The sequence below is a fragment of the Pimephales promelas genome, chromosome 2 (assembly GCF_988280905.1).
Source record: "Pimephales promelas chromosome 2, fPimPro1.hap1.1, whole genome shotgun sequence".
Lineage (NCBI taxonomy): Eukaryota > Metazoa > Chordata > Actinopteri > Cypriniformes > Leuciscidae > Pimephales > Pimephales promelas.
The window spans coordinates 7,056,251-7,084,188 of record NC_142770.1 but is presented as its reverse complement, the minus strand read 5'-3'; the positions used below and the strand labels follow the sequence as shown (position 1 = coordinate 7,084,188).

Sequence of the window (27,938 nt, the reverse complement as noted above, 5' to 3'; positions counted from 1 at the left end):
CTTGAATAAAAATGATAATATACAGTATCATAAAATATATTATGTCATAATTTTTATGTTTATATGCAAAAATGCATTCAAATGAAATTATTAAATGAAATACACACACACACATTATTGTACTGTATAAGATGTATTCTCCACTGTCATCTCCAGTGTGCATGTCCTAAGACTCAGAGTGACTCATGTGTTTATATTCAGAGTGACAAAAAGCACAATCGCTCAGTACCAGCTGTAAATTTACGTCATTTGGTGGCGACTGGTAAATATTACTTATGACTCTTTGCATGGCACTGCTTATTAAACAAGTCATGCTGATGTATTTCCTCCGACTTGAGGATTGAGAGGAAGGACCCTCTCTGTCCAGTGTTCAATTCATTTGAACCAGTCAGGACCAGTACAGCTTTATTACAGCAGACATAAAGTAATCACTAGTGTGACGCTGAAATATTACTAGACCACTGATCCGGCATCAAACGCCATCATCTACAAATTTCTTTTGTTGGATTTGCAAATTATGGAATCGGATAGATGGATTAATAAAATGAAATTATGGATGACTTCATCTTGTAAGGACAGGAGCTCAGGGCTAGTAACATTTGGTATATTTATTTTAGAAACTAAATTCCATACAAGGATTTTTTTTTTTTTTGGAAATCTGTGAAATTATGTAAATTAAAAAGATATGTACTGCACATTTCTATTACACACTATTTAAATATAGTTATGCTTTCTTTAAATCGTTGGATGTGGTTAATCGAAATGAATCGATTCTAAAATAAAAGTATGCGTTTATATAATATATGTGTGTATATATATTGCTATAATTATACATATATACAGTATGTGTATGTGTGTGTGCGCATACACATATTATATAAACAAAGTTTTATTTTAGAAAAACGTACTGGTAATCGCGATTAATTTGACAGCACTATCATATATATATATATATATATATATAAATTATTGTATAAACAAAGCTGATGAAGACATTAGAAAAAGACATTAGAATTATGTACAAAAGTACAAAATATATAAAATATATTATAAAATATAAAATATACAATTTATTTTATTATAAATAAATTTGATCTAAATCTGATATATATATATATATATATATATATATATATATATATATATATATATATTAGATTTATTATTTACATACAAATAAACTATTTTTATGTTTATGTATTTTTCAATACTTCCATACTTATTTTTGGTGAGTCAGAAAATGATGGATGAGTGGTTAAATGGATAGAATATATATATATATATATATATATATATATATATATATATATATATATATATATATATATATAAAAATATATAAAAATATATTTTATCAAAGCATTTTCATATTTATATCTAAACATATATTGTAGAATTATTCATTATTATCGACCCACAGACACTTTCCACTCCATTCAGTGAAACTCGCGCCTGTCCCTTTAAATGTGGGACTTAGCCTGTGGAATGCGCCTCCTGTCCCATAATGCCGCGCGGCGCAGTGCAGGGACGGGACAGTCAATCTACGTACATCAGTCGTGATTGGCGCTGCTTTTTTTTAGGTTGCCAAGTGATGTGTTGTGTGTTTTTGTGTGGCTGTCATAGTAACCTGAGTGATGTTTGATGTGATGCGATCGCAACGCGCGTGACGGCGTCATAAATGGTGAGTTTGTTCAGCGCAACAGGTGTTTGCTAACAGAGCTAATAAACACACAGCAGCTAAAACACGTTCAAACTCTTTACAAACGTCTGTTTTTTTTTACTTCACACAGGTGATTGTTTAGCCACATGTGTCTCTTTTTAAACCTTTTAAATGACAGTCGCGTTAAAACAGTTGAAAGTTTGCTGAGAGGTCAGCTGTCCGCTGTGTTTAGTTTCATTGGCTAGTCAAGCAGGTCAGTGATCAAACCGGTTCAAACGCTTACATGCGTTTTATTTGTTTTGTTCAGACGGCTTTTGTTCACACTCGTTCATTTGGCTGATTGTAATTCATTAAGATTTTGTGTTCAGCATAAAAATGTACAAAACATGTTTACAATATAAGACCAATCAAGAATGACGTCAGTTTCCCACTAGAGCGAGTTGCTAGGGTCTTCTGGATGGTTGTTCTGTGGTTGCTAGGGTCTTCTGGGGGGGTTGTTAACTTGTTATGAGTGGTTGCCTTAACCACCAACCCTCTATAGAAGTCTGACAAGTTAGAAATATAAGTTAACGTAATAACTTGAAAAATAAAAGTGAATAGTAATCAAATAATTGTATTAATATATTTTGGTTATGGTTTAACAAAAAATATTACTTAATTGTAACAATGTTTTTATTATTACATTCGGTGCCATTTTTTCTGGTCTTAGTTTGGATGAATTATTATTATTTTATCATACTGCTATAAAAAAAGACAAAATTAGACATTAAGTATTATTATAATTTTTTGAGTTTCTATTTATTAACCAATTATTAAGCTAAAATTTGACCAATGTTGAAATTATATTGTGTATTTCTGCTTTTTTTGACAACTAAACGGTTATTATATTATAACAACAATAGACGTGTAGTGTAAATGTTTTAATTAATTATCATAATAATAATTATTAGTATGCCATTGTTTATGCAGATTTGCTTTTGTAATCTAAAATAGTCACACAAGATCATATAATTATTTAGGATTATTTTTATCTAATCTAACATTAAATTATTTTTTTAATGTGCCACTCTGGTGATTATTACATCCTATGAATTATTAGGTCTTGCAATCTTTGCTTGGTCTTGGTTTGGCTTAAGAATTTAATTAGATAATTTTATTTTAGTCCCGTCATATCGATTAATGGCATCTAACATGGAAGTGTGTGTAAATATTACAAACTTTTATGTTAGATGCGCTTAACAGAGGTTAATCGATTTGATTTCTTATTATTTTTCATGAGGAAAAATGTTTATTATATTATTTAATAGTTTTGAGTGTCTGTTTACTATTTTAAAGATCGGGCCAATGTTGTTTTTTATGACTGATGATAAGCAGATTATGTACTTTGTGCAGTGACAGATATGTATTTTTATTAGTATTTTTTTTTTTTTAGTAATCTCAACAGTTGAATTCTTGTGGTTTTCATTCTTGTCCTTTCGAAGCACTTTTGGTCTGTTTTTGGAGGAGTGATGATGTTTCGGTTCCTTCTGTCCTCATGTCTTAAGCTGGTTTCTCTGTGGGTTTTTCTGCACGGTCACTGCTTTAATTGCGTTTGCGTTCAGGGATTCTCCCCCTCCGCATGCCTGACCTAACGCCCACTCAGGTTCACCTCGCTTTTGTCACACAAGCTCGTTTTATGTCTTTGTCAGAGCGTGAGATAAATGACCACGTGCATTTCTTAAAAACACTGTTTGCGTTTGGCCCACGTTTACATTCCAGCGAGCGGATCATGTGATGTGATAACAGGATTATGATTGATCCTCGTGGGGTTCTAGTTCCTGTTCCGTTATTAGATGCTCTCTTAAAGGGATACTCCACTTTTTTTTTGGAAATAGGCTCTTTTTACAACTCCCCCAGAGTTAAACTGTTGAGTTTTACCGTTATTGAATCCATTCAGCCGATCTCCGGTTCTGGCGGTACCACTTTTAGCATAGCTTAGCATACATCCATTAGCATTTCTTAAAAAAAAAAATGACCTAAGAGTTTTGATATTTTTCCTATTTAAAACTTGACTCTTCTGTTGTTGCATCGTGCACTAAGCTGATAATTTACTCACCCCCATGTCATCCAAGATGTCCATGTCTTTCTTTCTTCAGTCGAAAAGAAATTAAGGTTTTTGATGAAAACATTCCAGAATTTTTCTCCATATAATGGACTTCAATGGTAACCAAACAGTTCAAGGTCCAAAAGACAGTTTCAGTGCAACTGCAAACTGTTCAAAGGGCTTTAAACGATTCCAGACGATGAATAAGGGTCTTATCAAGCGAAACGATCACTCATTTAAAAAATAAATAAGAAAGTTTAAGTTTAATAAGCTCAAATGCGCTGTTTTTTTTTTTTGGGGGGGTATTTTTGAATTTATTTACTTCAAAAAGTATCGTATTTTCTATGTAAATTATGCTTATTTTTATGTTTTATTTTTTAATTTTTTTGTAACTACATTAAAATATCATTCCGATAAGTTCTTAGAGCTAAAACCTAAAGATGAAGTGACTTTGCTGTCACCTGGTGTCTTATTTTGGCTTATTTTAGAATGATCTAAATTACAGTTTTTCCCATTTATTTTTATTGCCCATTTTTGACCCAAATACAAGATTAAGGAGTTTTTTTTTCTCGCCCACTTAACATTGTAGAATTGAGTCAAAAAAATTTGTATGTGTTCAGGAGGCAAACTTAGGAAAAATAGCCAAGTCTTGTACCTCTCGTAATTTTTAAAAATAAATCAAAACTATTTTGCCCACATTTGTCCAGAATACGGTTTTAGGGTTGATAAGGGTACAATATTTAAAAAAATTGCCTATAAAATGAGGCTTGTGCATGTTGCTGTTGGTATTAAAAGTTAATTTTATCTGTATCTCACATCAAGCTCAATGCTTTACTGTCAAATTTCCAATAAACAAACATGTAATATTATTAGTAACTGCATTTTATTAAGGCAAAACAATAGTAATTTCTTGAATTAAAGTAATTTAGTAATTTCTTCGTTATTAAAAAACATCCCCAGCGCTACCAAATAGTGGCACCGGTGCTTCTGCTCTCAAATGTTAGTCTGGAGCCCTGAAAGTATGTATTGACAGAGAAAAAGGGGGATAATAACCTCGTTGTCATAATTATTTAATATTTATTTGTTTAAAATAATACCTGTTAAACACCTGAAACGCATAGTGGAAATTTGGCACATTTTAAAAGAATTCTTTTCAGGTCTGTTCGGTAAAAACACGCTTGTTTTTAATTTTCCAAGACCTGATGCTGCTAATATCAGATCCAACCCGTGTCTGAGGCCCTAGTCAAAGTTTTGGACCTCAACCCTCTCGGTTCAGACGCTGGGTTTTTGGATCCAAGTGGACCTCTAATGTAAACCCACCTTAGCGTCCTCAAAGTCAATAGAAATGAACTAGAAGCCACAAATTTAGATTTATTATATGCTGTATAAGTTCATCAGATGTCAGTGTTTTCTGCCGTAATGCCCTGTGATTGTGGCATTGATCAGACACTCACTTTGTTGTCTTTCTAATTAGGTTTGTGGCTAAATGGATTGAATCAGTCACTTTGTGGGGTGAAAAGTGGAAAATGGCCCGCAGGGACAGGATAGAGACTTTGTGAATGGATAATGAGCACTCCTGAAAGCTCTTTACCCCCAATAAACCTGTGCTGATAGTTTTTCACAGCGAAAAACAAAACCCATTCATATCTGATAATCTGATTGTGCTTTTAAATATCAACCAGATTTCTTAGTGCATTATTGTTCTTCCCAAATGAAAGCAATATTGCGAAACATAACGGTCTCATAGCGTTACGATCCGCCCCAGTTCTTCGAGCCCTCCCTTTCCGTGTAATTTCAGTTTACGGGACAACCTACATGTTGGTTCTGATAAGGAAAGTGTTAACCTGTTTCTCTCTCTGCCACCGCCTCTGTTCGGGCCGACAGACTGCGCCGTGAACGTCCACAAGAGCTGCAAGAACCTGCTGCCCGAGTGTAGCAGTAAAAGCAAGGTAAGATACATGCACGTTTATGCATTCACATGAAATATTGAACAAAAAGGAATAAACTTCACTTTGTATTAGTTTGGATCAAATTTAGCTTCTTAAAGACAATAAAAGACTTTATCTTTGGTCAAAGGAGTGGCAGGTTGTCATTGCGCGGTTTGTTGTAAATGATAAACCAGTCATTTTTTTTTTTTTTTGTGTTTTTTGCTCTATGCAGACAAAAGAGTCGGTGCAAAAGTCGCCAAACGCCGCAGCTCAGTCGTATAGTCAAGGTAAGCACATTTTCAGATTAATTACCATGGTTTTAGCATTATACTTGGATCAGTGATTTGATCACATCGCTTAACCAATGGTGTGTCGCTACTTTGAAACAATTTTGCAGTCAATTTTGAAATTCACTTGCATTTTTAACCAAACATCTTACGTTGAAGGTAGTCAAACTACCCTAAAATTAAGTTAGCGATATTTTAAGGGGTTTTTTTTCTGCACAAAAACTAGAAATTTACTTTAAATATCACCAATAAATCTATAAGATTGTGATGAATGGGAGAATTTGACCAGTTACTTATACCAGTTAGTTGCAAAGGCAACATTTTTAACTTCAGAATTAAGTCAAATTTTTCATTTAATATTTTATTTTAATAATGTAATAAATCTCATTATTTGCTGCAAGAAGTGTCTGGTAAATAAGCGTTTCCCACTTGTAATCTGCTTGGTTTAGTTCACTCGTGCTGCTGCACGAGGAGCTTGTTTTGCTATCCTCTCGTGTGTGTGTGATGGTCTGTTTAATGGTCACTGGGGCCGGCACATGCTGATTCCCCTGATAGCAAATTAAGGTCATCTGGCTGTTTTTTTCCTGCATTTGCCACCACAAGAGAAGCACTTAAGAGGTTAATCACGGTCCTACGATTAATTACCGCACAAATCTGATCAGGACTTACTGTTTGTGCTGTAGGTTGGACACAGTTTTGGACAGTTGCAGGATTCTGCATTCCTGGATGCTGATTGGTTAACGCAACTCATTCAGGCAGTCAAATCAAGTCATGTCACATTTATTTATATAGCGCTTTTCACAATACAGGTTGTATCAAAGCAGCTTCACAGTGATAACATGAAAGTAGTACACCAACTGAGCAAGCCCAACTGAGCAAGCCAAAAGCAAGGCGACAGTGGCAAGGAACAAAACTCCATCAGATTGGATGGAGAAAACAACCTTGGGAGAACCCAGGCAGTGATCAAACTGATTGAGAAAGAAAGTCAAATCTAGTAGAATAGCTTTTAATGTACGTTGTTAGTGGCTTCCTCCTGCCTAGCCACTCTTTACCTCTTGTTATGTAAGATTTTGTCATGAAATCACACCAGAGGATCCTTCTGTTCAGACAGGAGATGTTCAGTTTGCCAGTGTGGTTATTATTCCTGAGCTCTGGACATCTCGTTAAACACCTCCCGCTGTGACCGAGGCCCAGGTGGGAATTGCTTTAAGAAGTGCGGATGAAGCCTGTAATGCTTCACTTGCCAGGGGAAAACATCTGGAAATGTCCTTCTTCACTCCGAGACTTCTGGAAAAAACATCGTATTGTAAATGCATAAAGGGGCTGCAGCTGAATATTGGTGATTTCCCACATTTATAGCTGCATTGTTAATCTTTCTGATGAGATTGTCAGCACGTCCATTTAATAATTAGATGGAGACCAATAGATATTTATTTAAAGGGATACTTCAGGATTTAGCATTAAGCTTTGTATTAGTAGAAAACCTGTAGTATTTTCGAATTACCGTGCTTTCCACCCTCATATCCCCCTGAGACGAGAGATTTATGTATTTTTTTGTCTGGAAAAAATAAACAGGCTAAAAGGCTACTGGTCTGTCCCGCATGTTCTCAACCCGCCCATAGAGGGCGATCTCACTCACAGAATGGATAATGGATTTTTGGAAGCTAAGCTAGCAGGCTCTTGTTCTGTGGAGAAAGCTGAGTAGTAGGGGTTACCATCCTCTTTTTCCTGGACATGTCCGTCCGTCGAGATCGTACAAAATGTCCGGGATTCGGTCGCCATTCATTGTTTACATGCACAGCTTTTGTTTCAATCGAACTGAATTCATTCCGATTGGTGAATCTGAATGTAGTGTTTACATGAACGGTTGATGTACGTTTTAATATTGATAAGAAAATTCCCGCTCCTCCGTGAGAGGTACGAGACCGGTGCGTCTCAAAGGTGTCGCTCAACAGTAATCGCGCTACCTTGTCTCGTCCCGCTCACCACAACATAATGAATGGCGAGTGTAGAACGCAAAAGCCAAATTCCGGACATTTTGGGCGATCTCGAATCACATTTTCAGGCAGACTCATCACGGAGACTCACTAGTAGCCTAGACTTGTTGTTTAACTACTGCGATCTGTTACCGGTAGGTGTGGCCTCCTAGGGCCGTGAAGCAAGTGCATTCTGGGAGTTGTCTTTCCAAATACGCCAAAAATACATTTTCTGGCTTTTCTCAGTCTAGAAAGCTCAAAATTAAAAAAAAAATTAATATTTCTTCTACATAAATGACCCAATTTAAATGCACATTTATCTTTCCAGAGGTGAAGTACCCCTTTAATTATGTAGCCAATGTAATTAATAAATGTACTAAATGCTTTTTTCATCTGAATGGGATACTAAAGAGTGAATTTATTTTGGAATTTTGAATAATACCACATTAAATTTTACAATTATTTTATAGAGCTTGTCCAAGATTTTTTGGAAACACAATTGACAGAGAATAGCCCAACTGGACCAGTAGCCTGTTAAATGAACTAGGGAAGCACTGAAATTTCGGCCACCAAAAACTTTTTAAGCTGCGATTTCATATTTGTATATTTAAAAAAAAAAAAAATAATGCTGCATAAGCTAATAAAGTTTAATTCATGCATATTTATTAATAATATAAATATATTTGTAAACATTTTTTTTATTAAAAATAATAATAGATATTAAGAATATATTATTATTGTAATTTTATGTAATATAAATGCTGCATTTGTTTCAAATTTTTATATTTTGTAAGGCTATTTATTATTTGCTTAATTTGCTGCATAGAACAGAATAATATTTATTAATGAAATAAAAATACAATTATGATTTATTATTAATAAAAAAGACATGCAACGATTTTAGGATTTTTAAAAAAATATATAAATTAAAACGTGTTCTATAATAATTTATTATTATTATTATTTTCATGTATTATCTGTCAGGTTCTCCCTGGAGATGGTAATTGAGCTTGATGGTTTACTTGCTCACACTAATCTGATTGCGAGACTTAGACTCTCAGCTGTTTCATTAAAACTCCCTCCGTCTCAACAGGGGAGCGATGGGAGGGAGGCGAGGAGGGGAAGGTGCATGTGTGATTTCTAGAACACACTCTCCTCTTTATAAGACCAACCGTCCTCTCAGTTCGTGAGGTCTCAGTTAGTCAGACATCATGGCACTGGCTTTACCCAGAGTCCGAGCTTCTCAGAGGAAGAGCGGTTCACGACTCCCGCCGTCCTCGGGTCTGTCGCGCAGGCTCGGGGTTCGAGTACTCCTCCATCGAGACTTCCTCACCTGCCGTTTCCTCGACTCCATGCCTCGCTCGGTTCTGAGGCACTGCTACCGCACTGACCCGTCTCGTTTCTCTGCAGCTCTGCGGGACCCCAGCTCTGCCCTCACTCCCATCAATGGCTCGTCCCGAACGTCGCGCTGTGTTACAGGTATGACCATTCCACCCAAAGGACACAGTGCCCAACCTGCCGCCTCCAGCAACCCTACAGTCAGCCACAACAGCAGCAGCGGGTGAGTCCTGTGTGTCTGCTGTCATACATTCTCATTACTTCACCAACATTAATTACTTTAGAAAGGAAGATAATTACTTTATCATCAAAAAAAGGTTTATGAGAAAGGCATCTTAAGCACAGACTGGCATAATATAATGCTTTAGTGTTAATATTATTGTTTATATTCATGTTGCATTTAGGTGGATTAGAAATGTGATGCGAATGTATCAATGCAAATGAACGTGCTTTCATAATCATTGCAGCGTTTGCATAGTCATGTTTTCTGGCAGCTTTATCGCAGGAGAGATGGACGAGGTTGACGGGTTCAGGCTGAAGCGCCCCGCTGACGACACTCTATCTCTCGCCTCCACTGTACCCGATTCGCTCATCGTTGAAGGTGAGGGGCTGATTTTAAAAGCCCAATAACACTGAGAACACCCAGAACATGAGATGAAGTGTCACTTGTGTAATTTACGACGGGGGTTTTGTAGAGCATTGAGCAACACTTTGTAATATGAATGTTGATTTGTTTGTGTGCAGATGCGTATTACACCACAGTGCGAGGGGAGCTGGAAGCCATTGCGCAAGACTTCGAGGTGGAGTCCTGGAGTCTGGCTGTGGATCAGCACTTCTTAAAGAAATATTCGAAGGAGATGATGAAGAGACAGGATGTTATATATGGTCAGTGTTATTTACCTACCCACACTGCTCTGGGAACTTGTCAAAAGTGTGTCCAGATCTTCTTTAAAGCCTTTCACGTCTCCTCCAGAGCTCATCCAGACGGAGATCCACCACGTGCGTACGCTCAAGATCATGCTCCGTGTTTATGCTCGAGAGCTGCGGGAGACGTTGCAGCTGGACGACAGGAAGCTGGACTGTCTGTTTCCTCAGCTGGACAGTCTGCTGGAGCTGCACAGCCACTTCCTGTCCCGTCTCAGGGAGCGGCGCGCAGAGTCTGTGCAGCCGGGCAGCGAGCACAACTATGCCATCCATAAACTTGCAGATATTCTTATATCCCAGGTACATTCTTTAAATTTAGTGGCGTTACTTCCTTCTTCTCTGTGTTCCCTGCTTTATTATTCTGTTGTCACCCTTTTCCCCTATGCTTCCAGTTTTACATGTCCTGTCTTTTGCTTCCTGCTTCCCGCATCCTGTTTTCACATGTTCACCCCACACTTTCTGCTGTTGTAAAGCCCAACATTTCCTACTTCCTTTCATCCTCCTCTTGCAACTTAAACTTCACTCATCACATTTCCTGTATTTTGCTTCCTGCTTCACACATCCTGTTGTTACACATCACACTTCCTGCTGTTGTCATATTTCCTGCTTCACACTTCCTGGCTTACCTTTTCCTTCGCCTTTCCTACTTCAAACATCCTCGTTACATTTCCTTTTACAAGAATAGGATGTTTTATGCACTTCTTTTGCTTACACATCATGTTGTCATGCTCTCACACATTTGTTTTCACACTTTTGCCCCACACTTCCTGCTGTTTAGGAAATGTAGACCAGGAGATGTCAAGCTCCTTGCTTACACATCCTGTTATCACGCTCTCACCCCACGCTTATTTCCACAATTACTGCTGCTGTAAAGGCCAACATTTCACGTTTCCTGACTTTTCCAGGTTTCCATATCTTGTTTTCACACTTTTGCCCCTGTCTTCCTGTTTTTGTCTTACTTCCTACGTCACTCCTTCCTACATTTCCAGCTTCATTTTTCTCGTCTGACACTTCGTACCCTACACCTCCCGCTTCATTTTTCATTTATTTCGCTTTTTCAAATATCCTGTAATATTTCCTGCCTTACACTTGCTGTTGCATATACTGTTGTTACACTTTTGTGCTTTTGTTTCCTGCTTCATACAATCTCTTGTTGCCTTTCCTGTTTACTTTTCCTGCCCTATACTTCCTGCCCTATACTTCCTGCCCTATACTTCCTGCCCTATACCTCCTGCCCTATTCTTCCTGCCCTATACTTCCTGCCCTATTCTTCCTGCCCTATACTTCCTGCCCTATTCTTCCTGCCCTATACTTCCTGCCCTGTTCTTCCTGCCCTATACTTCCTGCCCTATTCTTCCTGCCCTATACTTCCTGCCCTATTCTTCCTGCCCTATACTTCCTGCCCTGTTCTTCCTGCCCTATACTTCTTGCCCTATACTTCCTGCCCTATACTTCTTGCCCTATTCTTCCTGTCCTATACTTCTTGCCCTATTCTTCCTCCCCTATACTTCCTGCCCTATACTTCCTGCCCTATACTTCCTGCCCTATACTTCCTGCCCTATACTTCCTGCCCTATACTTCCTGCCCTATACTTCTTGCCCTATACTTCCTGCCCTATACTTTTTGCCCTATTCTTCCTGTCCTATACTTCTTGCCCTATTCTTCCTCCCCTATACTTCCTGCCCTATACTTCCTGCCCTATTCTTCCTGCCCTATACTTCTTGCCCTATACTTCCTGCCCTATACTTCCTGCCCTATTCTTCCTGCCCTATACTTCCTGCCCTATTCTTCTTGCCCTATACTTCCTGCCCTATACTTCCTGCCCTATACTTCCTGCCCTATACTTCCTGCCCTATTCTTCCTGCCCTATACTTCCTGCCCTATTCTTCCTGCCCTATACTTCCTGCCCTATAGTTCCTGCCCTATTCTTCCTGCCCTGTACTTCCTGCCCTGTACTTCCTGCCCTATTCTTCAGGCCCTATACTACCTGCCCTATACTTCCTGCCCTATTCTTCCTGCCCTATACTTCCTGCCCTATTCATCCTGCCCTATTCTTCCTGCCCTATAATTCCTACCCTATTCTTCTTGCCCTATTCTTCCTGCCCTACACTTCCTGCTTCACGCATGCTGTTGTCACAAGTGTGAAAGTGTTGGACAGTAAGTGTGACAACAGGAGGTGTAAAAACATTGGAAAAGAAGTGTCAAGCAGGAAGTGATTTTGTGTGCATCTGGTTTTAGTTTTCTGGAGAGCTTGGAGAGCGAATGAAGGAAAGTTATGGGGATTTCTGCAGTCGGCACACTGAAGCTGTCAACTACTACAAAGAGCAGCTGCACAGCAACAAGAAGTTCCAGAACCTCATGAGGGTGTGTTGAGATCGTATATGTCTCAATGTTGCTAACATTTGCTAGTTTGTCTTCAACACTGATTTGAATAATTTTCTCACCTTGATGTTTTTTCAGAAAATAAGTAATCTATCAATAGTGCGGCGGTTAGGTGTTCAAGAGTGTATCTTGCTGGTGACACAACGAATCACCAAGTATCCTGTTCTTGTGGAGCGCATCCTGCAAAACACAGAAGGTTGGTTATCCTGTGCTGTGTATATATATATATATATATATATTATGAAACATTATGAATGGGCAAGGTTATAAACACTTTCTTCTCACTCCAGCCGGGACAGAGGAACATGAAGGATTAGCACAAGCTCTCGGTCTAATCAAAGACACCATAGCTCAGGTGGACGGCCATGTCAATCTCTACGAGAAGGAAGCACGGCTAAGAGAAATCGCTTCCAAGATGGAGCCCAAGTCCCACGGGAAAATCAAAGATGGACGTGTCTTTCGTAAGGAGGACCTTTCTCAGGGCCGCCGCAAGCTCTTGTACGAGGGCTTGGTAAACTGGAAAGCCGCATCTGGTCGCCTCAAAGGTATTATGAGAATGATAATTCACATACATGGGTACAAAGCCATGGGTGCTTGTAAAAAAATAAGATGGGAAATTTTCTCTTTGAGAAACTTAGCGGTTGCTCATAAATCTAATGATGGTTTTTCCTCCCTCCTCATATTATTTCTCTCTTTCTTGAGGGAACACAATCGTTTTGTGAGAGAACGCAAACAATTTGTGAGAGAGTAGCAAGTTTCTCCAGGGAACGCAATACTTTTTCCTAGAGTCAGCGCAAACGTTTTGTCAGTAAACGCAAATGTTCTTGAGGGAACGCAAGAGAACTCAAACATTTTCCAAGCGAACGCAAAGTTTCATGGTGGGAACGCAACTGCATATATAAGCCTGGTTTGTCATATTTGACATTTGAGATTCTTCTTTACCTCCGTTGCAGATATTCTAGCTGTACTTCTCACCGATGTTCTCGTCTTGTTGCAAGAAAAGGATCAGAGATATGTGTTCTCAACGGTGGTGAGTACGATATGCACTTTGTTTTTGGTTCGTACAGGATGTGAAATTGTTCATCTTAATCCACTCATCTGTGTTGTTTTTCTGCTAGGACAACAAGCCATCAGTTATTTCGCTGCAGAAGTTGATCGTGCGAGAGGTGGCTCACGAGGAGCGGGCCATGTTCCTCATCTGTGCCTCCTCGAACGAACCCGAGATGTACGAAATCCACACGGCCTCGAAAGAAGACCGCAACGCGTGGATCACCCACATCCGTCAGGCCGTGGAGAGGTCTGTGCTCGTCTATCACCACATTAGTGTCAGTATTTACTTCTATCACCATATTTTTTAACCGTTCTTCCTTGGTTCCTGTCCATCAGCTGTCCACATACTGAAGAGAGATTGTTTAGTGAGGAAGAGGAAGCCAGAGTCACCCGGTTCAGAGAGTTTCAAGGTAAATGCCACATGGGCTATGTTTGTTTCGTAAATCATGACATTTATTTATTTTTTTGCTCATTTTGATGTTGTGTGATGGCTTTTTAACAGCTTTGTAGGATCTTGTCACTAGAGGGCGCACTTGCATTGTCCTATTGAAATCTTGCAAATCCTGATTCTTTTCTCAAAAAATAAGAGAATAGTAGAAGTATGTTTATATATTATTATCTGTGTGTGTGAGCGTACATAAAACTGACTGTAATGACATTGCTTTAAAGATTTTTAAAGTTTTTTTTTTTAACATATTTTATTCTCATTTTCTGTAGATCGCCTGACATTAAAGGACGCTCTGATCGCCCAGAGCCTCACAGAGAAGCTGCAGTTGTTTGCAGAGCTGGCTGAATCTGTGGCCGGTCTAGAAGACGCCAGCTCTCGCTCCCGTCTGCTTCTGCGGGGTGACGCCTCCGACCTCCAGCAGGGGGAGCAGCTGCTCAAAGGAGCCATTACTGAAGGTAGCTCACACAGGATCAGGGCCTGAATAATAATAATAATAATAATAACTCAATCACTTATTAAATGTCTTTAGCTCTGCCTTTAGCAAACCAGATTGTTTAAGAGCTAAATGTAGTTAGTGAAGCGCATCTCTTGTCTTTCTGTAGTTGAGAACCTTCAGAACCTCCTGACATCTGGAGCTCGGGACACTTCTCCCCAGACTGAGGGGTACCAGAGTCCGTCCTTGAGTTTGCTGCCACGCAGAGCTGACACATTCGGCGGATACGACAGTGTCGCTACCATACTTCCTAAGAGTAAGCGTCATTACATATGATTAGACATTGATTATACATGTTGCATAATTGGGGATTAACTGAAGACTCATTATTGTTGTTTGATTGCTATATTCATTGCGTATTTGAAAGGCTTTGCATCCTAATTCATAAAATATCTGTTCAATGCTGCTGGTAAGATGTCTCGCATCATAATATATTGAAAATAGTGCTTGAAATGTTCCCGGATGCTCTTCAAATATGTGTGCATGCAATCTTTTGAGGCCTAATTACCCACAATCTGTCACTGACATGTTTGTGGCGTTAATGTGCAATTTTAGTATGTAAGTGTGTAAAGGGCTGTATTTGTGTGTTGAATCAGACGGCAGTATTAAGAAGGTTCCCGGAGTGTCCGGCAGGTCCAGGGACAGGAGTCAGAGGGCCAGCTCGGATCCACTGCTCAAAGAGGTCTACACGTGTCAGGACCAGGATGAGCCGGTGAGAGAACCAGCATGCAGCCGTTCGACAGGAACATGCCCGTGTTTACTAAACCAGGAGAGTGACGTCATATGTTTTAGGCAGGAATTTGGACAAAACTTTCCCACCAGTCAAGATGTCAATATATAAACATGTTAAGCTATAGATTTGATGATTAAATCAAATTATATGATATATATGAAATATAGATGTTAAGTTATTATAATAATTCATTTATAGAATATAGGAACTATAATAAATAGCTTGATATATATATATATATATATGTAGTGATGTGTATTGCTTATCTATGCATATACAATTTAATATAAGTCAAAGGATTTTACATATAAATAAATTTTAAAGTAATGTGTACATTTTAACACACACACACACATTGAAAATATGTATATTGTATGTTTATAAAAAAAAGTGTTGAATATACAATATAATTAAATAAATTACATGGTAATTTGTGCATATATATATTATGATATTTGAAAGTTTTTATCACCATTTTTTATGTTGGCAGTTTAATGTGTTATAGTGGATTCATTTAAAAAAAAAAATCCAACGTTCAGTAAATATGTGAAAATAAATGTTATTTCAATTAACTATTACTATAATAATGTAATAGATTATTTTTCTAACATGATAATATCTTTGAATTATCTTCATTTGGTGGATTTTTTCTGCAACTGTTGATATACATGATATAATTCCTTCATTTTAATCTGTCGTCTCTCTCAGGACGAGGCCTCCTCACCCGGCTGCCACAAAATGTGGTCCAGCTGTAAATTTCCAGAATCCGAGGTGAGAGCACAAATCAATTTGTAATTGAGAAGATTACATCTCCCTTTGTTTCCCATGAGATAAAAGGCACGTATCGTTTCTCACACACCTCCCAGTACATATCTGAGATGGTAACCTTTGCATTCACCGCACCTAATCGACAGTTAATGCAGCGATACTTCACTTGGCAGAAACGTGACATTGTGTCTCATGAGAATAATGTCTCTGATTATTGAATCATGTTGCCCTTGTTTTCCTGTTTTACCAGTTCTATGAGCGAGTGCTGCTGCTGTCCCAGAGGCTCTACAGTTTACAGGTACAACACACTGATAACTCTCTCAGAACGGCAGACCAACGCATACTCTAATCGTGACAGATACAATCTTTGTCATGCTGTGGCCACATTTATTTGTGGGCTGTTCAGATGAGATTCACAACATTATTCATATTATATAATATTAAATAAATAAAGCTAAACAGCTGCCTGTCTTTCATTTGTATGTTCTTTTATTTTTATTTTTCATTTGTTTATTTTGTTGGTTCGTTCATTCATTTGTTCATTCAAATTATTTGTTGATTCTTTATTCTTTCTGTGTTATTTTGATTTCCATTTGCTCATTTGTTTATTTAGTTTGCTCTTTTGTTCTTTCGTTTGTTTGTTCATTCATTTTCAGATTTGTTCATTTAAATCATTTGTTTTGTTTATTCTTTGTTCTTTCTGTTCTTTTGATTTCCATTTTCTGTCTTTTAATTTGTCGTTTTGTTTGTTTATTTCTCCTTTTAATTTTGTTTAGTTTTATATTTATACACACAAACAATAGTCATTCAAACTATCATTCGTTTGACTTTCTTTTGTTTGTTGTTTGTCTCCTTCTCTTTTTTTATTATTGTATTGTCTTTCTCTTTCATTTATGCTGTTTTCTTTCTTTTCTTTTTTTTGTGTTTTGATTTTTGCTTTTGTTTGTTTAGTTTGATCTGGATTTTCTTTTTTTTTCTGTTACTCATTTCATTTGGTAATTTGTTTGCTCTTTTTGTATTTGTTTTTTTTTCTTTATTTTATTGGTTCTTTCAATTGTTTGTTTTTATGACAGTCAGTTGTTTCTAGCCTTTTGTTCATTATTTAGTTTGTTCTTTCTTTCTTTTCATTTTCTATCTTGTCTTTCATTTCTTTTCGTTTGTCGCTCTTGTTATATTTTTTTGAGTGTCTGATTTGATTTGTTTATTTTTACTCTTTTTGTTTGTTCAGTTTTTTTTGAGTGTTCTTATGACAGTCCGTTCTTTCTTGCTCTTTAGTTAATTTTTTGTATTTTCTTTAAATTTCGTTCTTTTCTTTGATTCTTTTGGTTTTGTTTGTTTCTTTTTTTCATGCTTCTATAGACCCGTTTACAGTTGGTAAACATGGTGATGTTTTTTAGTGGGCGGAGCTTAGGGTGGAGGCAGAAAGATCCATTTGGCCGCTTCACTAACGCTAGTTAGCAAGGATTGTTAGCTTGTTTTTTAACAATGACTGGAGAAAATCCGATATTATCTTAATGAGTAAGGGTATTTTTTTTAATTCAGTTGTCCCTTTAATTGTTTTTTTTCTTTCGTTCTTTTTTCATTGCATTTAATTTACATTCTTACCAGACACTTTCTTATCAAAGCGCCTTCCAAAGTGCACAAATCATGTTTGAGCAAATACAAGGACAGGCAGCTGAGAGAACACACCGCTTGCTTAACTAAGCCTTAGTTACCGAGAAGCTCTCAACAACTATCCAAACATCAAGTCTCTTCTGTCTCCTTCCCCCTCAGGCCATCGTTTCTCAGCAGGACAGCCTCATCGAGCTCCAGCGGGCCTCTTTCCTCACGGCCGAGCGGGACCGTCCCGGCAGCCGGAACCGCGGCACCGACGTGCTCCTGGAGCAGGAGAAGCAGCGGAACCTGGAGAAGCACCGCGAGGAGCTCGCCAACTTCCAGCGGCTGCAGAGCCAGCATCGGCAGGAGCAAGCGCGCTGGGAACGGGAGCGGGAGAAGCAGCGGCGGCAGGCGGAGGCAGACCAGCAGCGGCTCAAGGAGAAGGAGGACGAGTGTCGCCGGCTGGAGGCGCGTTTGGCCGAGGACAGGCAAGAACTGGAGAGGCAAAGACAGACGTACCAGCAAGACCTGGAGAGGCTGAGAGAGTCCACACGTGCGGTTGAAAGAGAGAGAGAACGGCTGGAGCTACAGAGGAAGCTGAAGAAGCACAACACGGTGCCGAATACTGCGGCTCTTTACGCACAGGACGTTGGACAGGTGAGATGCCACCTGACTCGAGGTGTTTCCATACTTTCTGTCTGTCTTGGTTCTCTTGGATGGCCACTTTACTTTAGACAGGTTTCTAAATACTTCCTTATGATCATACCAGTTCGACTAGTTGACACAAAAAATGTAAGATTACACGCAACATATTCAGGCTAAAAATAAAACTTGGCACTCTCCAAAAACGTTCACCCCTTAAGCATCCAAACAATTGGTTTTATGTTTAGCATCATGGTCCAATATTTGTGTTGAAATCTTTGTTGTCCGTGTTTCCAGAAAGTTTGGACCCGGGTTTATTTGTATATCTAGGCGTACTCTTCAGAAGTTTGGGGTCTGTAATGTTTTAGTCTCTTAATCTCACCTGGCTTTATTTGATCAATGGCTATTTTTGTGGAAACCGTGATTTCTTTGATGAACAAAACGTTGAAAAGGAGCAGCATTTATATGAAATGGGAAAATTTACAAGGGTTCCCACGGGTTCTTGAAATCATTGAAAGTTTGTGAATCTGAAAAACAAAATTCAAGGCCTTGGAAAGTTTTTAAAAATAGATACAGGTCCTTGAAAGTGCTTAAAAAGTGCTTTTCTGGAAAAAAAAAATCCCTCCGGTCCGCTAATGTGTTATTTCGCCAACACTTCGGGACGCTTGAATATTAGCTTGCTTGATTTACGTCTGTTACTCACATTTACGTGTTGCATTAAGTGTTTCCCGCGTGAGGAACTTTGTTATACGTTGCCATGACGTTCACGCTCGCACAAAACGACTACGATGGTACCTCAACGTTTCACAACACACCGTGAAACACCGCAAAAATAGGCTGAAACCACTGAAACTTGATGCCTGGAAAACGCAAGTTTCAAGATATTTGGAATATCCTATAATTTATTTGATCTACACTATGTTTTCCCCACATTAACCCTTGAATTTGAGGGTGTTGGACCTGGAAAGTCCTTGAATGGTCCTTGAATTTGAAGTTAACCGAGGTGTGGGTACCCTTTTTACATTTCTTTTAATTTACTTTTGATAAATGTAATGCTGGATAAAAGTATTATTTCTTGAAAATAAATCTTACTGGCCTCATACTTTTGAACTGCTTAAGTGTTTTTTTTAACTAGTTATCTCTAATGATGTCTTGAATTATTTCTTTAGTCAGAAATGATCACCATCGATTCAAACAAACAGCCATTGTTGTTATAAAACAATAAACTCAACCCATTTTTTAAATAAAAAAAATAAATGTAATGTTCTTATGTACCAATATAACAATACACACTAATATTAATTTTTTTAGCAATACCTAATGAAACAATTGCTCAAACTGAGCAACGTTGAAGTCTAACTCGAATCTGTCATGAATATTTGATGCATCGCCCAGCTATTCAGGCAAATGGGAGCTGGCATTAAACATGAAATTAGCATGATGTCACCTCTCCGCTCTCTTTCAGTGCCACACGTTATTATAAAAACAAAGTGTAGGTGTGCCATCTGAGAGCATCTACCGTTCCCACGGTCTCCTTTCAGCTTCTCCGTACGGGACAATCTATGGGAACAATGTGGCACTGTGTGGTTTCATAGCTGTGGCTTTGCTGATCGACCTGCCACCCTGCCCTACCTGTTTGCTGATGAGCCTGCGAGATTACCCAAGAAGCTCTCTGGGGAAAAAAGCAGTCACTCGTTCACAAGCGTTGTTTGAACAGTGTTATCCGGCTCACAAAAAGCCTCTGTAAACACCGTAGAACAAAAGCCACATATTGTGCGATTTCCAGGTCTCAGTACTGAAACCATTTTGACTAACTCCATCTGTTTGTGGTCAAACTCAGGAATTCTTCGTCTGATATGAGCGACATAGCCTGTCTGTCCGGTTGCGTGTGTACACTTGATGACTAGCCTCTTTCATTTTGACAGATTCCTCAGAAATGAACGCCGTCTTTCAGCCTCCGTTTAGACGTGGCTGTGGGACCTCCAGAAACGGGGCTCTTTCCTAATGGCCCGTTACGCTGTGACGTTAGCGAAATGTGACCAAACGAAATGCAATCCAGCCAGGATCAATTACACCAGTGTTAGTCATTTTACAGCATTAAGGAGGAATGCGCATTCAAGTTCACGGTCCGAAATCAAACGGCCACAGCCGGGCGTGTGTTTGCACCGCTGGGTTACAGATGAGCGTGAATCAGTGGAGAAGAAAAGCAGATTTTTCAAATCAACAAGTCATCGACTTGTTGACTCGTCTGTGTTTAGGAAGCCGTTTATTATTTCCTTTCAGTCATGTTGTGTGCGGTTTCTTAAAGGGTTAGTTCACCCGAAGTCTTCATGTACTCACTCTTACGTTGTTTCAAACCTGTATGAGTTTCTTTCTTTTGTTGAACACAAAAGACATTTTGAAGAATGTTGGTAGCCATTGACTTCCATAGTAATTTTTTTTTTTTTCTTACCATGGAAGTGAATGGTTTCAGAATCAGCCCCCCTGACAGTAAGTTGCAACTCTGCTCTTCATTGTATGATTTTGAGGTCATGCAGGCATGTCCGGTCATGCCGGGCCTTGTCAGATTTCCTGTGATCTCGGCTTATCTCAGGTTGAGTCCATAGTAACCGTCTGTCCATGGTGCCAGGCTTCAGACCTTGTTTAAACATATGACATACTGTATAGTAGAGATTTATCAGGTTCGTTGAGATTGTTCTAGTTTCATATGAGCAATTTGTTATGACCTAAAAACATTAGAATGAATCAGATTAAGCACATGGACAAAAACATTTGGTACGGTTTCAGTACGATTTTATGGTTTCCTAATTGTGTCGTTCGTCTTTGTTTGAAGTTTCAACTGTTTCCCGGACTAGTTTTATTATCCGTTTTATTGCTTTATTATCCGTCTCAGTGTCGGCTGTCATGTCGGATATATTGGGGGTTGTTTGACCTGGATGAGACCTGTTGTTTTGTTACTGCCTTAGTCACTTCCTTTTGTTAAACCGGGGCTCAACTCTTAAGATAACAACGAATTTTGGTCTTTCATGTACTTATCTATCTTATCTCTCTCTCTCTCGCTCGGTCACACAGTGCAGGTCAAAAGTTTGAAACAATTAGGAATTTTTAATGTCTCCTGCTGACCAGGGCTGCATTTATTTAGTTCAAAATACAGTAACAACAGTATAATATAATATAGTACAATATAAGAAAGCTGTTTTCTGTTCTAATATATTTGAAAGTATAATTTATTCATATGATCATAGCTTTATTTTCAGCATTATTACTCCAGTCTTTAGCGTCACATGATCCTTTAGAAATCAAAACGATATGATTATTTGCTGCTCAATCGGTACTCAATTTTTATTAATGGTCATTATTATTATTATTATTATTCAAAAGTTTGGGGTAAAAAATTATTTTATTTTTTAAAGATAGAAATTCTTTAAGAATACGTTCTATTCTTTCTATACTTTCTATTCTATACTTTCTTTCTATACTTTCTATTCCCAAAAAAACTATCATGATTTCCACAAAATTATTAAGCCATAATAATAATAATAATAATAATAATAATTTGAAATCAATGCTTAATATTTTTTGTGGAAATCATGGTCATTTTTTAGGATTCCTTGCATAGAAAGTTCAAATGAATATCATTTATTTGAAATAGGAATCTTTTGTAAAATTATAAATGCCTTTACTGTCACTTTTGATGAACTTTTATTCATTTTTGCAGAATAAAAGTATTCATTTCTTTCTTTAAAAATCCTTTTTACCCCAAACTTTTGAATTGTCGTGTATCACAGTTTCCACTAAAATATGAAGCAGCTCAACTGTTTTAAAAATTGTTAATAATAATAATAATAATAATAATTATTAGTAACTGCAGAATAAAAGTATTAATTTCTTTCGTTAAAAATAAAAATAAATAAATCCTTTTTTACCCCAAACTTTTGAATGGTCGTGTATCACAGTTTCCACTAAAATATGAAGCAGCTCAACTGTTTTATAAATTGTTAATAATAATTATAATAATAATGATGATGTTCCTTAAGCAGCAAATCATCATCATATTATAATGATTTCTGAAGGATCATGTGATACTGAAGACTGGAGTAATGATGCTGAAAATACCGCTTTGCAACATAGGAATAAATTACATTTTACAATATATTCCAATACACAACAGTTATTTTAGTTATTTTTTTATTAGTTAAATGCAGCCTTGGTGAGTTGGTGACTTCGATCAAAAACATTATTACAAACTTTTGACCGGTTGTGTATTCACTCAAATTTGACGTCCAGCTTTTCAAAGGAGGCAACTTAAATATGGCCGAGTATATTTTGCTTTTGTAAGATTTATAGTCCACGTTCCTGTTTCCAAGGAGTCTGTCTTTGTGATGCTTCATCGTGAAGTAAAAACACCCAACACAAGCCTTCAGAAACAGGTATTTAGCACCATGATTTAAGAGCCACGTTTCCAGCAGCGAGCCCTTCCGACCAGCCCGGAGTTGCTCCAAATGAATATTTGCTTGAAGTATCCAGGGAAGTCTTGAGTTGGGAAAACCGCAACGTATAATTACCTGCTAGCACCCTTTCATTAATACCAGCGCTGGAATGCAGCCAATCCTAATTGTTTATGTGATGTCAGTCAAGTCTTTGTGCCGAAAACTTTGCACATTTTTAACGCTCTGGAAACCTTATATTTACTGAAGGCACCTTAAGGACTGGAAACAATGGAGCAGCTGTGTTGGAATCCCAGCATTTGGGAAAACTAGCATGGTTGAAGATGATGTCGCCCTGGGCAAGTTGGAGAAGGTCAGGCTTTTCCAACCTCTAGATGATTGACAGTTTCAGATGGATGTTCTCCTAAACAGCGTTTTTGTCCCTTTTTTGGGTGAAATAATGGAAATTAGAGGGTGGAATTGTGACTTTCTGAAGCATGATGAACAGATCCAGGAGGGCGGCACTAGTTTGCATCACATCTTAAGATGTGAAGAAGATTGGCCATCTTCTCCACACCTTTAAGCAGAACAGGACATGATTATTCAATCTTTTCCAAGTGTGTTGATAGGTCATGGTTAATTATTTGAACTCCTTGAACACATTTTTAAGGTTTACTACTTCTAGGTACTTCCCAGGAATTGCATGATCACTGTTGGGCCCTTGAGCAAGTCTTGTTTACACCAGGTGGGCAAACATCCAAAGACTGTACACTACGTCCTTTGGATGAAAGGGAGCCGCTCGCTAACCGTTAGTGGCTGTTGGCCATTAATAATCTTCACCTCATACTGAACTTTCAACCTTTCATGTGGAGCTGTCTTCAATTTGTGTTACATTTTATGCCCGTGTTGACTGCGCATCAGACGTCTTTGTTCTGCACGCAAAGCAGCATGTGTTTTAAATTTAGCCTCGTCCTGTAAATCCCAAAGTCTTCGTACTGGATTTCCTACATTGCACATTAGCTCGGTATTTCCTGTACTTAAACGTGGACGTTGCTCTTCAGAAGATTAGTTTAAATAATGTCTTGCTCCATAATATTTATTTTACACTTAATTCATGTTGTAGATGCTTTCATTCAAAGTAATAGTTGAAGACAAGTGATTCATCTCAACAATTTCAGGTGTCTTGTTTGAAGTTCTGCAGCTTATTCATTAATCGACTTTATGTACGTTGTCCCACTGAATTCAGTGCAACAGATTCTGAAAAAATGTCTTTCTGTGCAATTTACAAAGATCTGATCGGACTGGGCGATTATTATTTTTTTATGTTTGTGTAGAAGTTTCTGTTATTAGCAAATCCATTCTCATGTAATTAGTTTGATAAATTCATTGTAAAGCCATTTTTGGATACATTGTTTTTTATAAATTATATAATCATTCAATTAGATCATTCATGAATCCGTTCTTGCGTAAATTGTTGCATTCAATTCAATTTGTTGCGTTCAACTCCATCGTTTGTAAATCCATTCGTGTAAATAGTTGCATTGTTCAACGTCTCATTATGTACAAAATACAAATTTATGCAAGTTAAAGGGTTAGTTCACCAAAACAAAAATTTGTTCAAAACAAATGAAGATATTTTTGATTAAATATGAGAGGTGAATTGCGCGAGAATTGCAATCTCAACTTCAACTCAAATCTTCAACTACTTCAGTTCAGTTCTCGCGCATGCGTCGTGGAAATCTCTTGAACTCTTCGAGAGAGTGAAGAAAAAATAAATAAATAAATAAAAGTCGTTATTTTTGTTTTATTTCCGCACAAAAAGTATTCTCGTCGCTTGATAAACTTATAGTTGAGCCACTGTAGTCACATGGAATATTTTAACATTTTCTTCAATGACTTTCTGGGCCGTCAAGTTTCAATCCCTTGGAGCCTATGTGGTAGTGATCCACCTCTCAAATTTAATCTTAATTTTAATTTTTGGGTGAACTAACCCTTTAATCCTGCTAGTGTTTCTATGTGATTGTACCTGAAGAGGCCTAACATTTTTGTCCATGCTCTCTTTATCTTTGCAAAATTTTCGTAGTTTTGTCCTCATTCTTACTAATGCATCCGATGAATTAAGGTGTTAATTAACCCCTTTGCCTGAAATTGCTATCCACATGCTTTGCTAACGTTTGCGTTTCACTTTTGTGTTTTAGCTTTCCGTTTCCTCCAGCTTTAACGGGGAACAGCTGTTCGGCGGAGCAGGGGACCAGACGCTTCCTCAAAAGTCTCTCCTGCGGGCCACTCTCTCAGCATCCCCCGCCGACTACCCTGAGCGTCCTGAAGTGCACTCGCGCCGAGAGAGCTCCTGCAACACCCTGCCGGCCAAGACTGAGGTCCCCATCCATCTCATCAGCACCACCAACCAGCTGCACAAGCAGGGCAGCGTCCAGCAGCAGATACCGACCAAACTCGCTGCCCTCAGCAAGGGCAAGGAGAAGAGCGGGAAGGGCAAGAGTTCGCACCGCACCGAGAGTTTGGGTCAGTACCACACTGCTCAGACCACCTAATGACGTCCTTTCGGGGCCAATTTACTGATTTCTAAATCCGTCTTCTGTTTCACGGCTTCTGTTGGCATGAAGCGGATAAGAGGAACTTTAGAAGTTTTGCTTTGTGGTGGCATTTTCGTTACATTTTACTCCCAAATTGTCATTACCGTGACTTATTCTCATTACCGTAATGCACAGAAAAACATTTTTTTAAATCATTTTATTATTATTTGAATACATAATTGTAACTACTTTAATGTTTAAACTTTTATGCTCTGTTTAATATAATTTAGTTTTATTAATGCAGTTTGTTTTTTGTTACTGTATTACAGTAATGAGAATTTCACTTTATTTATTTTTCTTTATTATTATTGTATTACGTTAATGAGAACTTTTGGGGGGAACTGGGTTTGTTTGCACATTTTTAATGCAAAATTTAAATGGGCTTTCCCAGGGGAAAAAAAAGTACATTTATTTTTTATAAAAAGGGGAAATAGTTGTTTAAACAAATAATATTTTTGTTTTTGTATCACCGCAATGAGTGTTCTATTTTATTTATTGTTTTTGGTAACATTTTATTTTACAGTTTTCTTGATATACATAATTACCTGTACTTATACAGTGGTAATAACAGTAAATTTTGCATAATTACATGCAACCAACCTAACCTTTGTTTTAGTATTTTTTCCATCACGGAAATGAGGAATGGGGGGAAATGTTTCATTGTTTAAGGTAAAACACAGCCAATTGTTTAAGGTAAAGCCTAAAATAGGCTTTATTTTCTTTAAAAATAATTAAAAATAGAATAATCTTTTATTTAGGGTAAATTATTGACAGTCCCATTTTAAGATTAGTGCTAAACAGAGCAGTTCATTGTGGCATGAAGGTAGTTTGTCTCTTTTGTTGATGTTTTGGGTCAGTTTGCGACCACCTAACAATGTTCTTTGGGAGTGAATTAGCTGATTCCTAAATCCGTCTACACTTTTTCACAGCTTCTGTTGACATGAAGCAGATGCTGCCCGTCAAGCTGTCAGCGAGGGATTCGGATGGAGGGCACAAAGCACGCCGGCCCATCAGCCCCCACCAACCACAACATTCACACTCAGGTAAGACAAACAACCGCACCCGACATTCTCGGCTCAGCCAGGACGGGCCGTGTCCCGCTGTGTAAACAGTTATTAGGCCCAGCTGACAGGCCTGTTGTCTGGTTTGCTCACCCTGCAGATTCCCTCATCCCTCCAGACGCTTATACAGACGCCCAGTCCAGCCTCGCGCCCGCCGCACTCAAAACCCACAACCAGACCTCCCAGTACACTGTTAATGATGAAGCCGTCAAGGAGGACGTCATCTTTTTCTGAGCTCTGCACGGTATCTGATGGGATGTAAAGACTTTGCGTTGACGTTTCGGCCGGTCTTGATTCTCTAGACAACGAACACATTTTAATCCCGTCTTAACTACTAACAAGTTTTATTGCAGCCAGTAAAAACAACAGGAAAAGTGTTTTAATTTGTGCGGAAAAAATAAAAGAAGCATGTCCAGAAAACCCAAAGACTGTGACGGACAGCTTCTAGTCAAGTTAACAAACGTGGAGAATTCTGTAGCATCCGCTCCGAACGTGCGTTATGAAGGATAAATTGATGTTTTTGGTCGCGTATTGTTGTTGTGAGCTAATTTGCACAGCGTCAATGTCCTATTTCATTTTAAACACTGTATTTGGGACAACGTTTTCTGCAGAAGGATTCGCTTTGGTTTCAATTATAGTTAGTGGTCACTCTGGGAAGTCATTGTGGAAAACTTAGACAAATAGATTGAACGTTTTTAAATTTAAGTAACAGTTTGTTCACATACTGGTTTATTCTGTCCAAGATATTGTGGTTTTGACCGTACACTGTATACATTATTTTTATTTCAGAATATTCAATTTCATTTCAGTTGTCGTTTTATTCACGTCGCCCGTCTTTTTAAAGATTTTTTCCAAACGATCAAAAAAAAAAAATAATAATAAGCAGCGAACGTGAAGAGAAACCAAGATTTTATTAACCAGTATTCTGTTTTTAGTCTTTAAACAGAATGGAGCAAATTCTCTCAATATTTTGAGGTTACATGAAGGACACAAATGTTTCAGATGTTAAATAAGCCATATTTTCAGCTTTCCATAAAATCAAAAAGGTCCATCTAAGACATGAATTTGTCTAAATATAAGCATTTGAATTCACAGAAACTCAAGGAATTACCCCCAACCCCAATAAAAAAAAATAAGAAATGAGTATCATTACAATTTTGGTTTTATGATCTCATTCTCATTACCGTGATGTGAAAAAAAGAAAAAAAAAACATTTTTGAATGATTCAAATCATTTAAATAAAATAGATGTATAGTAAGTATACATCATGGTAGTATTTGCTTTGCTGTTTTTAATTTATGCTATTTTTTTATGAAATGGGCAAAAAAATGTCTGGTAAAATAGATATTTATTACTGCATTACAGTAATGAGAACTTTGGGGGGAAAAGTGTTTAATTGCAGACTTTCGATACAAAATTTAAAATTTATCTATTTTAAAAATGTATTTGGGTAAAATATGACCTCCTCCATTTAATATAAGTGCCAAACAGAGAATTTAGTAGTAAAACATCGGTAGATGTATACGCTTCTCTTTTTTTAAAAAACAA

The 27,938-nt window shown here is 37.8% G+C and overlaps 1 protein-coding gene across 2 annotated transcripts in view; it reads left to right on the top strand.

The window, feature by feature from the left end:
* arhgef18b (Rho/Rac guanine nucleotide exchange factor 18b) overlaps nucleotides 1–27,526 on the top strand; it is a 40,928-nt gene extending 13,402 nt beyond the window's left edge. For both annotated transcript variants that reach the window (XM_089134131.1, XM_089134127.1), the window contains 21 exons: nucleotides 5,628–5,692; nucleotides 5,904–5,958; nucleotides 9,345–9,495; nucleotides 9,767–9,873; nucleotides 10,017–10,157; nucleotides 10,246–10,496; nucleotides 12,435–12,560; nucleotides 12,657–12,774; nucleotides 12,869–13,123; nucleotides 13,532–13,608; nucleotides 13,697–13,875; nucleotides 13,965–14,038; nucleotides 14,346–14,531; nucleotides 14,679–14,825; nucleotides 15,166–15,281; nucleotides 16,011–16,073; nucleotides 16,321–16,368; nucleotides 17,844–18,323; nucleotides 24,934–25,258; nucleotides 26,259–26,372; nucleotides 26,491–27,526. In XM_089134131.1, coding sequence (XP_088990257.1) covers nucleotides 5,628–5,692; nucleotides 5,904–5,958; nucleotides 9,345–9,495; nucleotides 9,767–9,873; nucleotides 10,017–10,157; nucleotides 10,246–10,496; nucleotides 12,435–12,560; nucleotides 12,657–12,774; nucleotides 12,869–13,123; nucleotides 13,532–13,608; nucleotides 13,697–13,875; nucleotides 13,965–14,038; nucleotides 14,346–14,531; nucleotides 14,679–14,825; nucleotides 15,166–15,281; nucleotides 16,011–16,073; nucleotides 16,321–16,368; nucleotides 17,844–18,323; nucleotides 24,934–25,258; nucleotides 26,259–26,372; nucleotides 26,491–26,624 — 3,212 coding nt within the window. In that variant the 3' untranslated portion in view covers nucleotides 26,625–27,526. The remainder of the gene's footprint in view (nucleotides 1–5,627; nucleotides 5,693–5,903; nucleotides 5,959–9,344; nucleotides 9,496–9,766; nucleotides 9,874–10,016; nucleotides 10,158–10,245; nucleotides 10,497–12,434; nucleotides 12,561–12,656; nucleotides 12,775–12,868; nucleotides 13,124–13,531; nucleotides 13,609–13,696; nucleotides 13,876–13,964; nucleotides 14,039–14,345; nucleotides 14,532–14,678; nucleotides 14,826–15,165; nucleotides 15,282–16,010; nucleotides 16,074–16,320; nucleotides 16,369–17,843; nucleotides 18,324–24,933; nucleotides 25,259–26,258; nucleotides 26,373–26,490) is intronic.
* The last annotated feature ends 412 nt before the right edge of the window (nucleotides 27,527–27,938 follow it).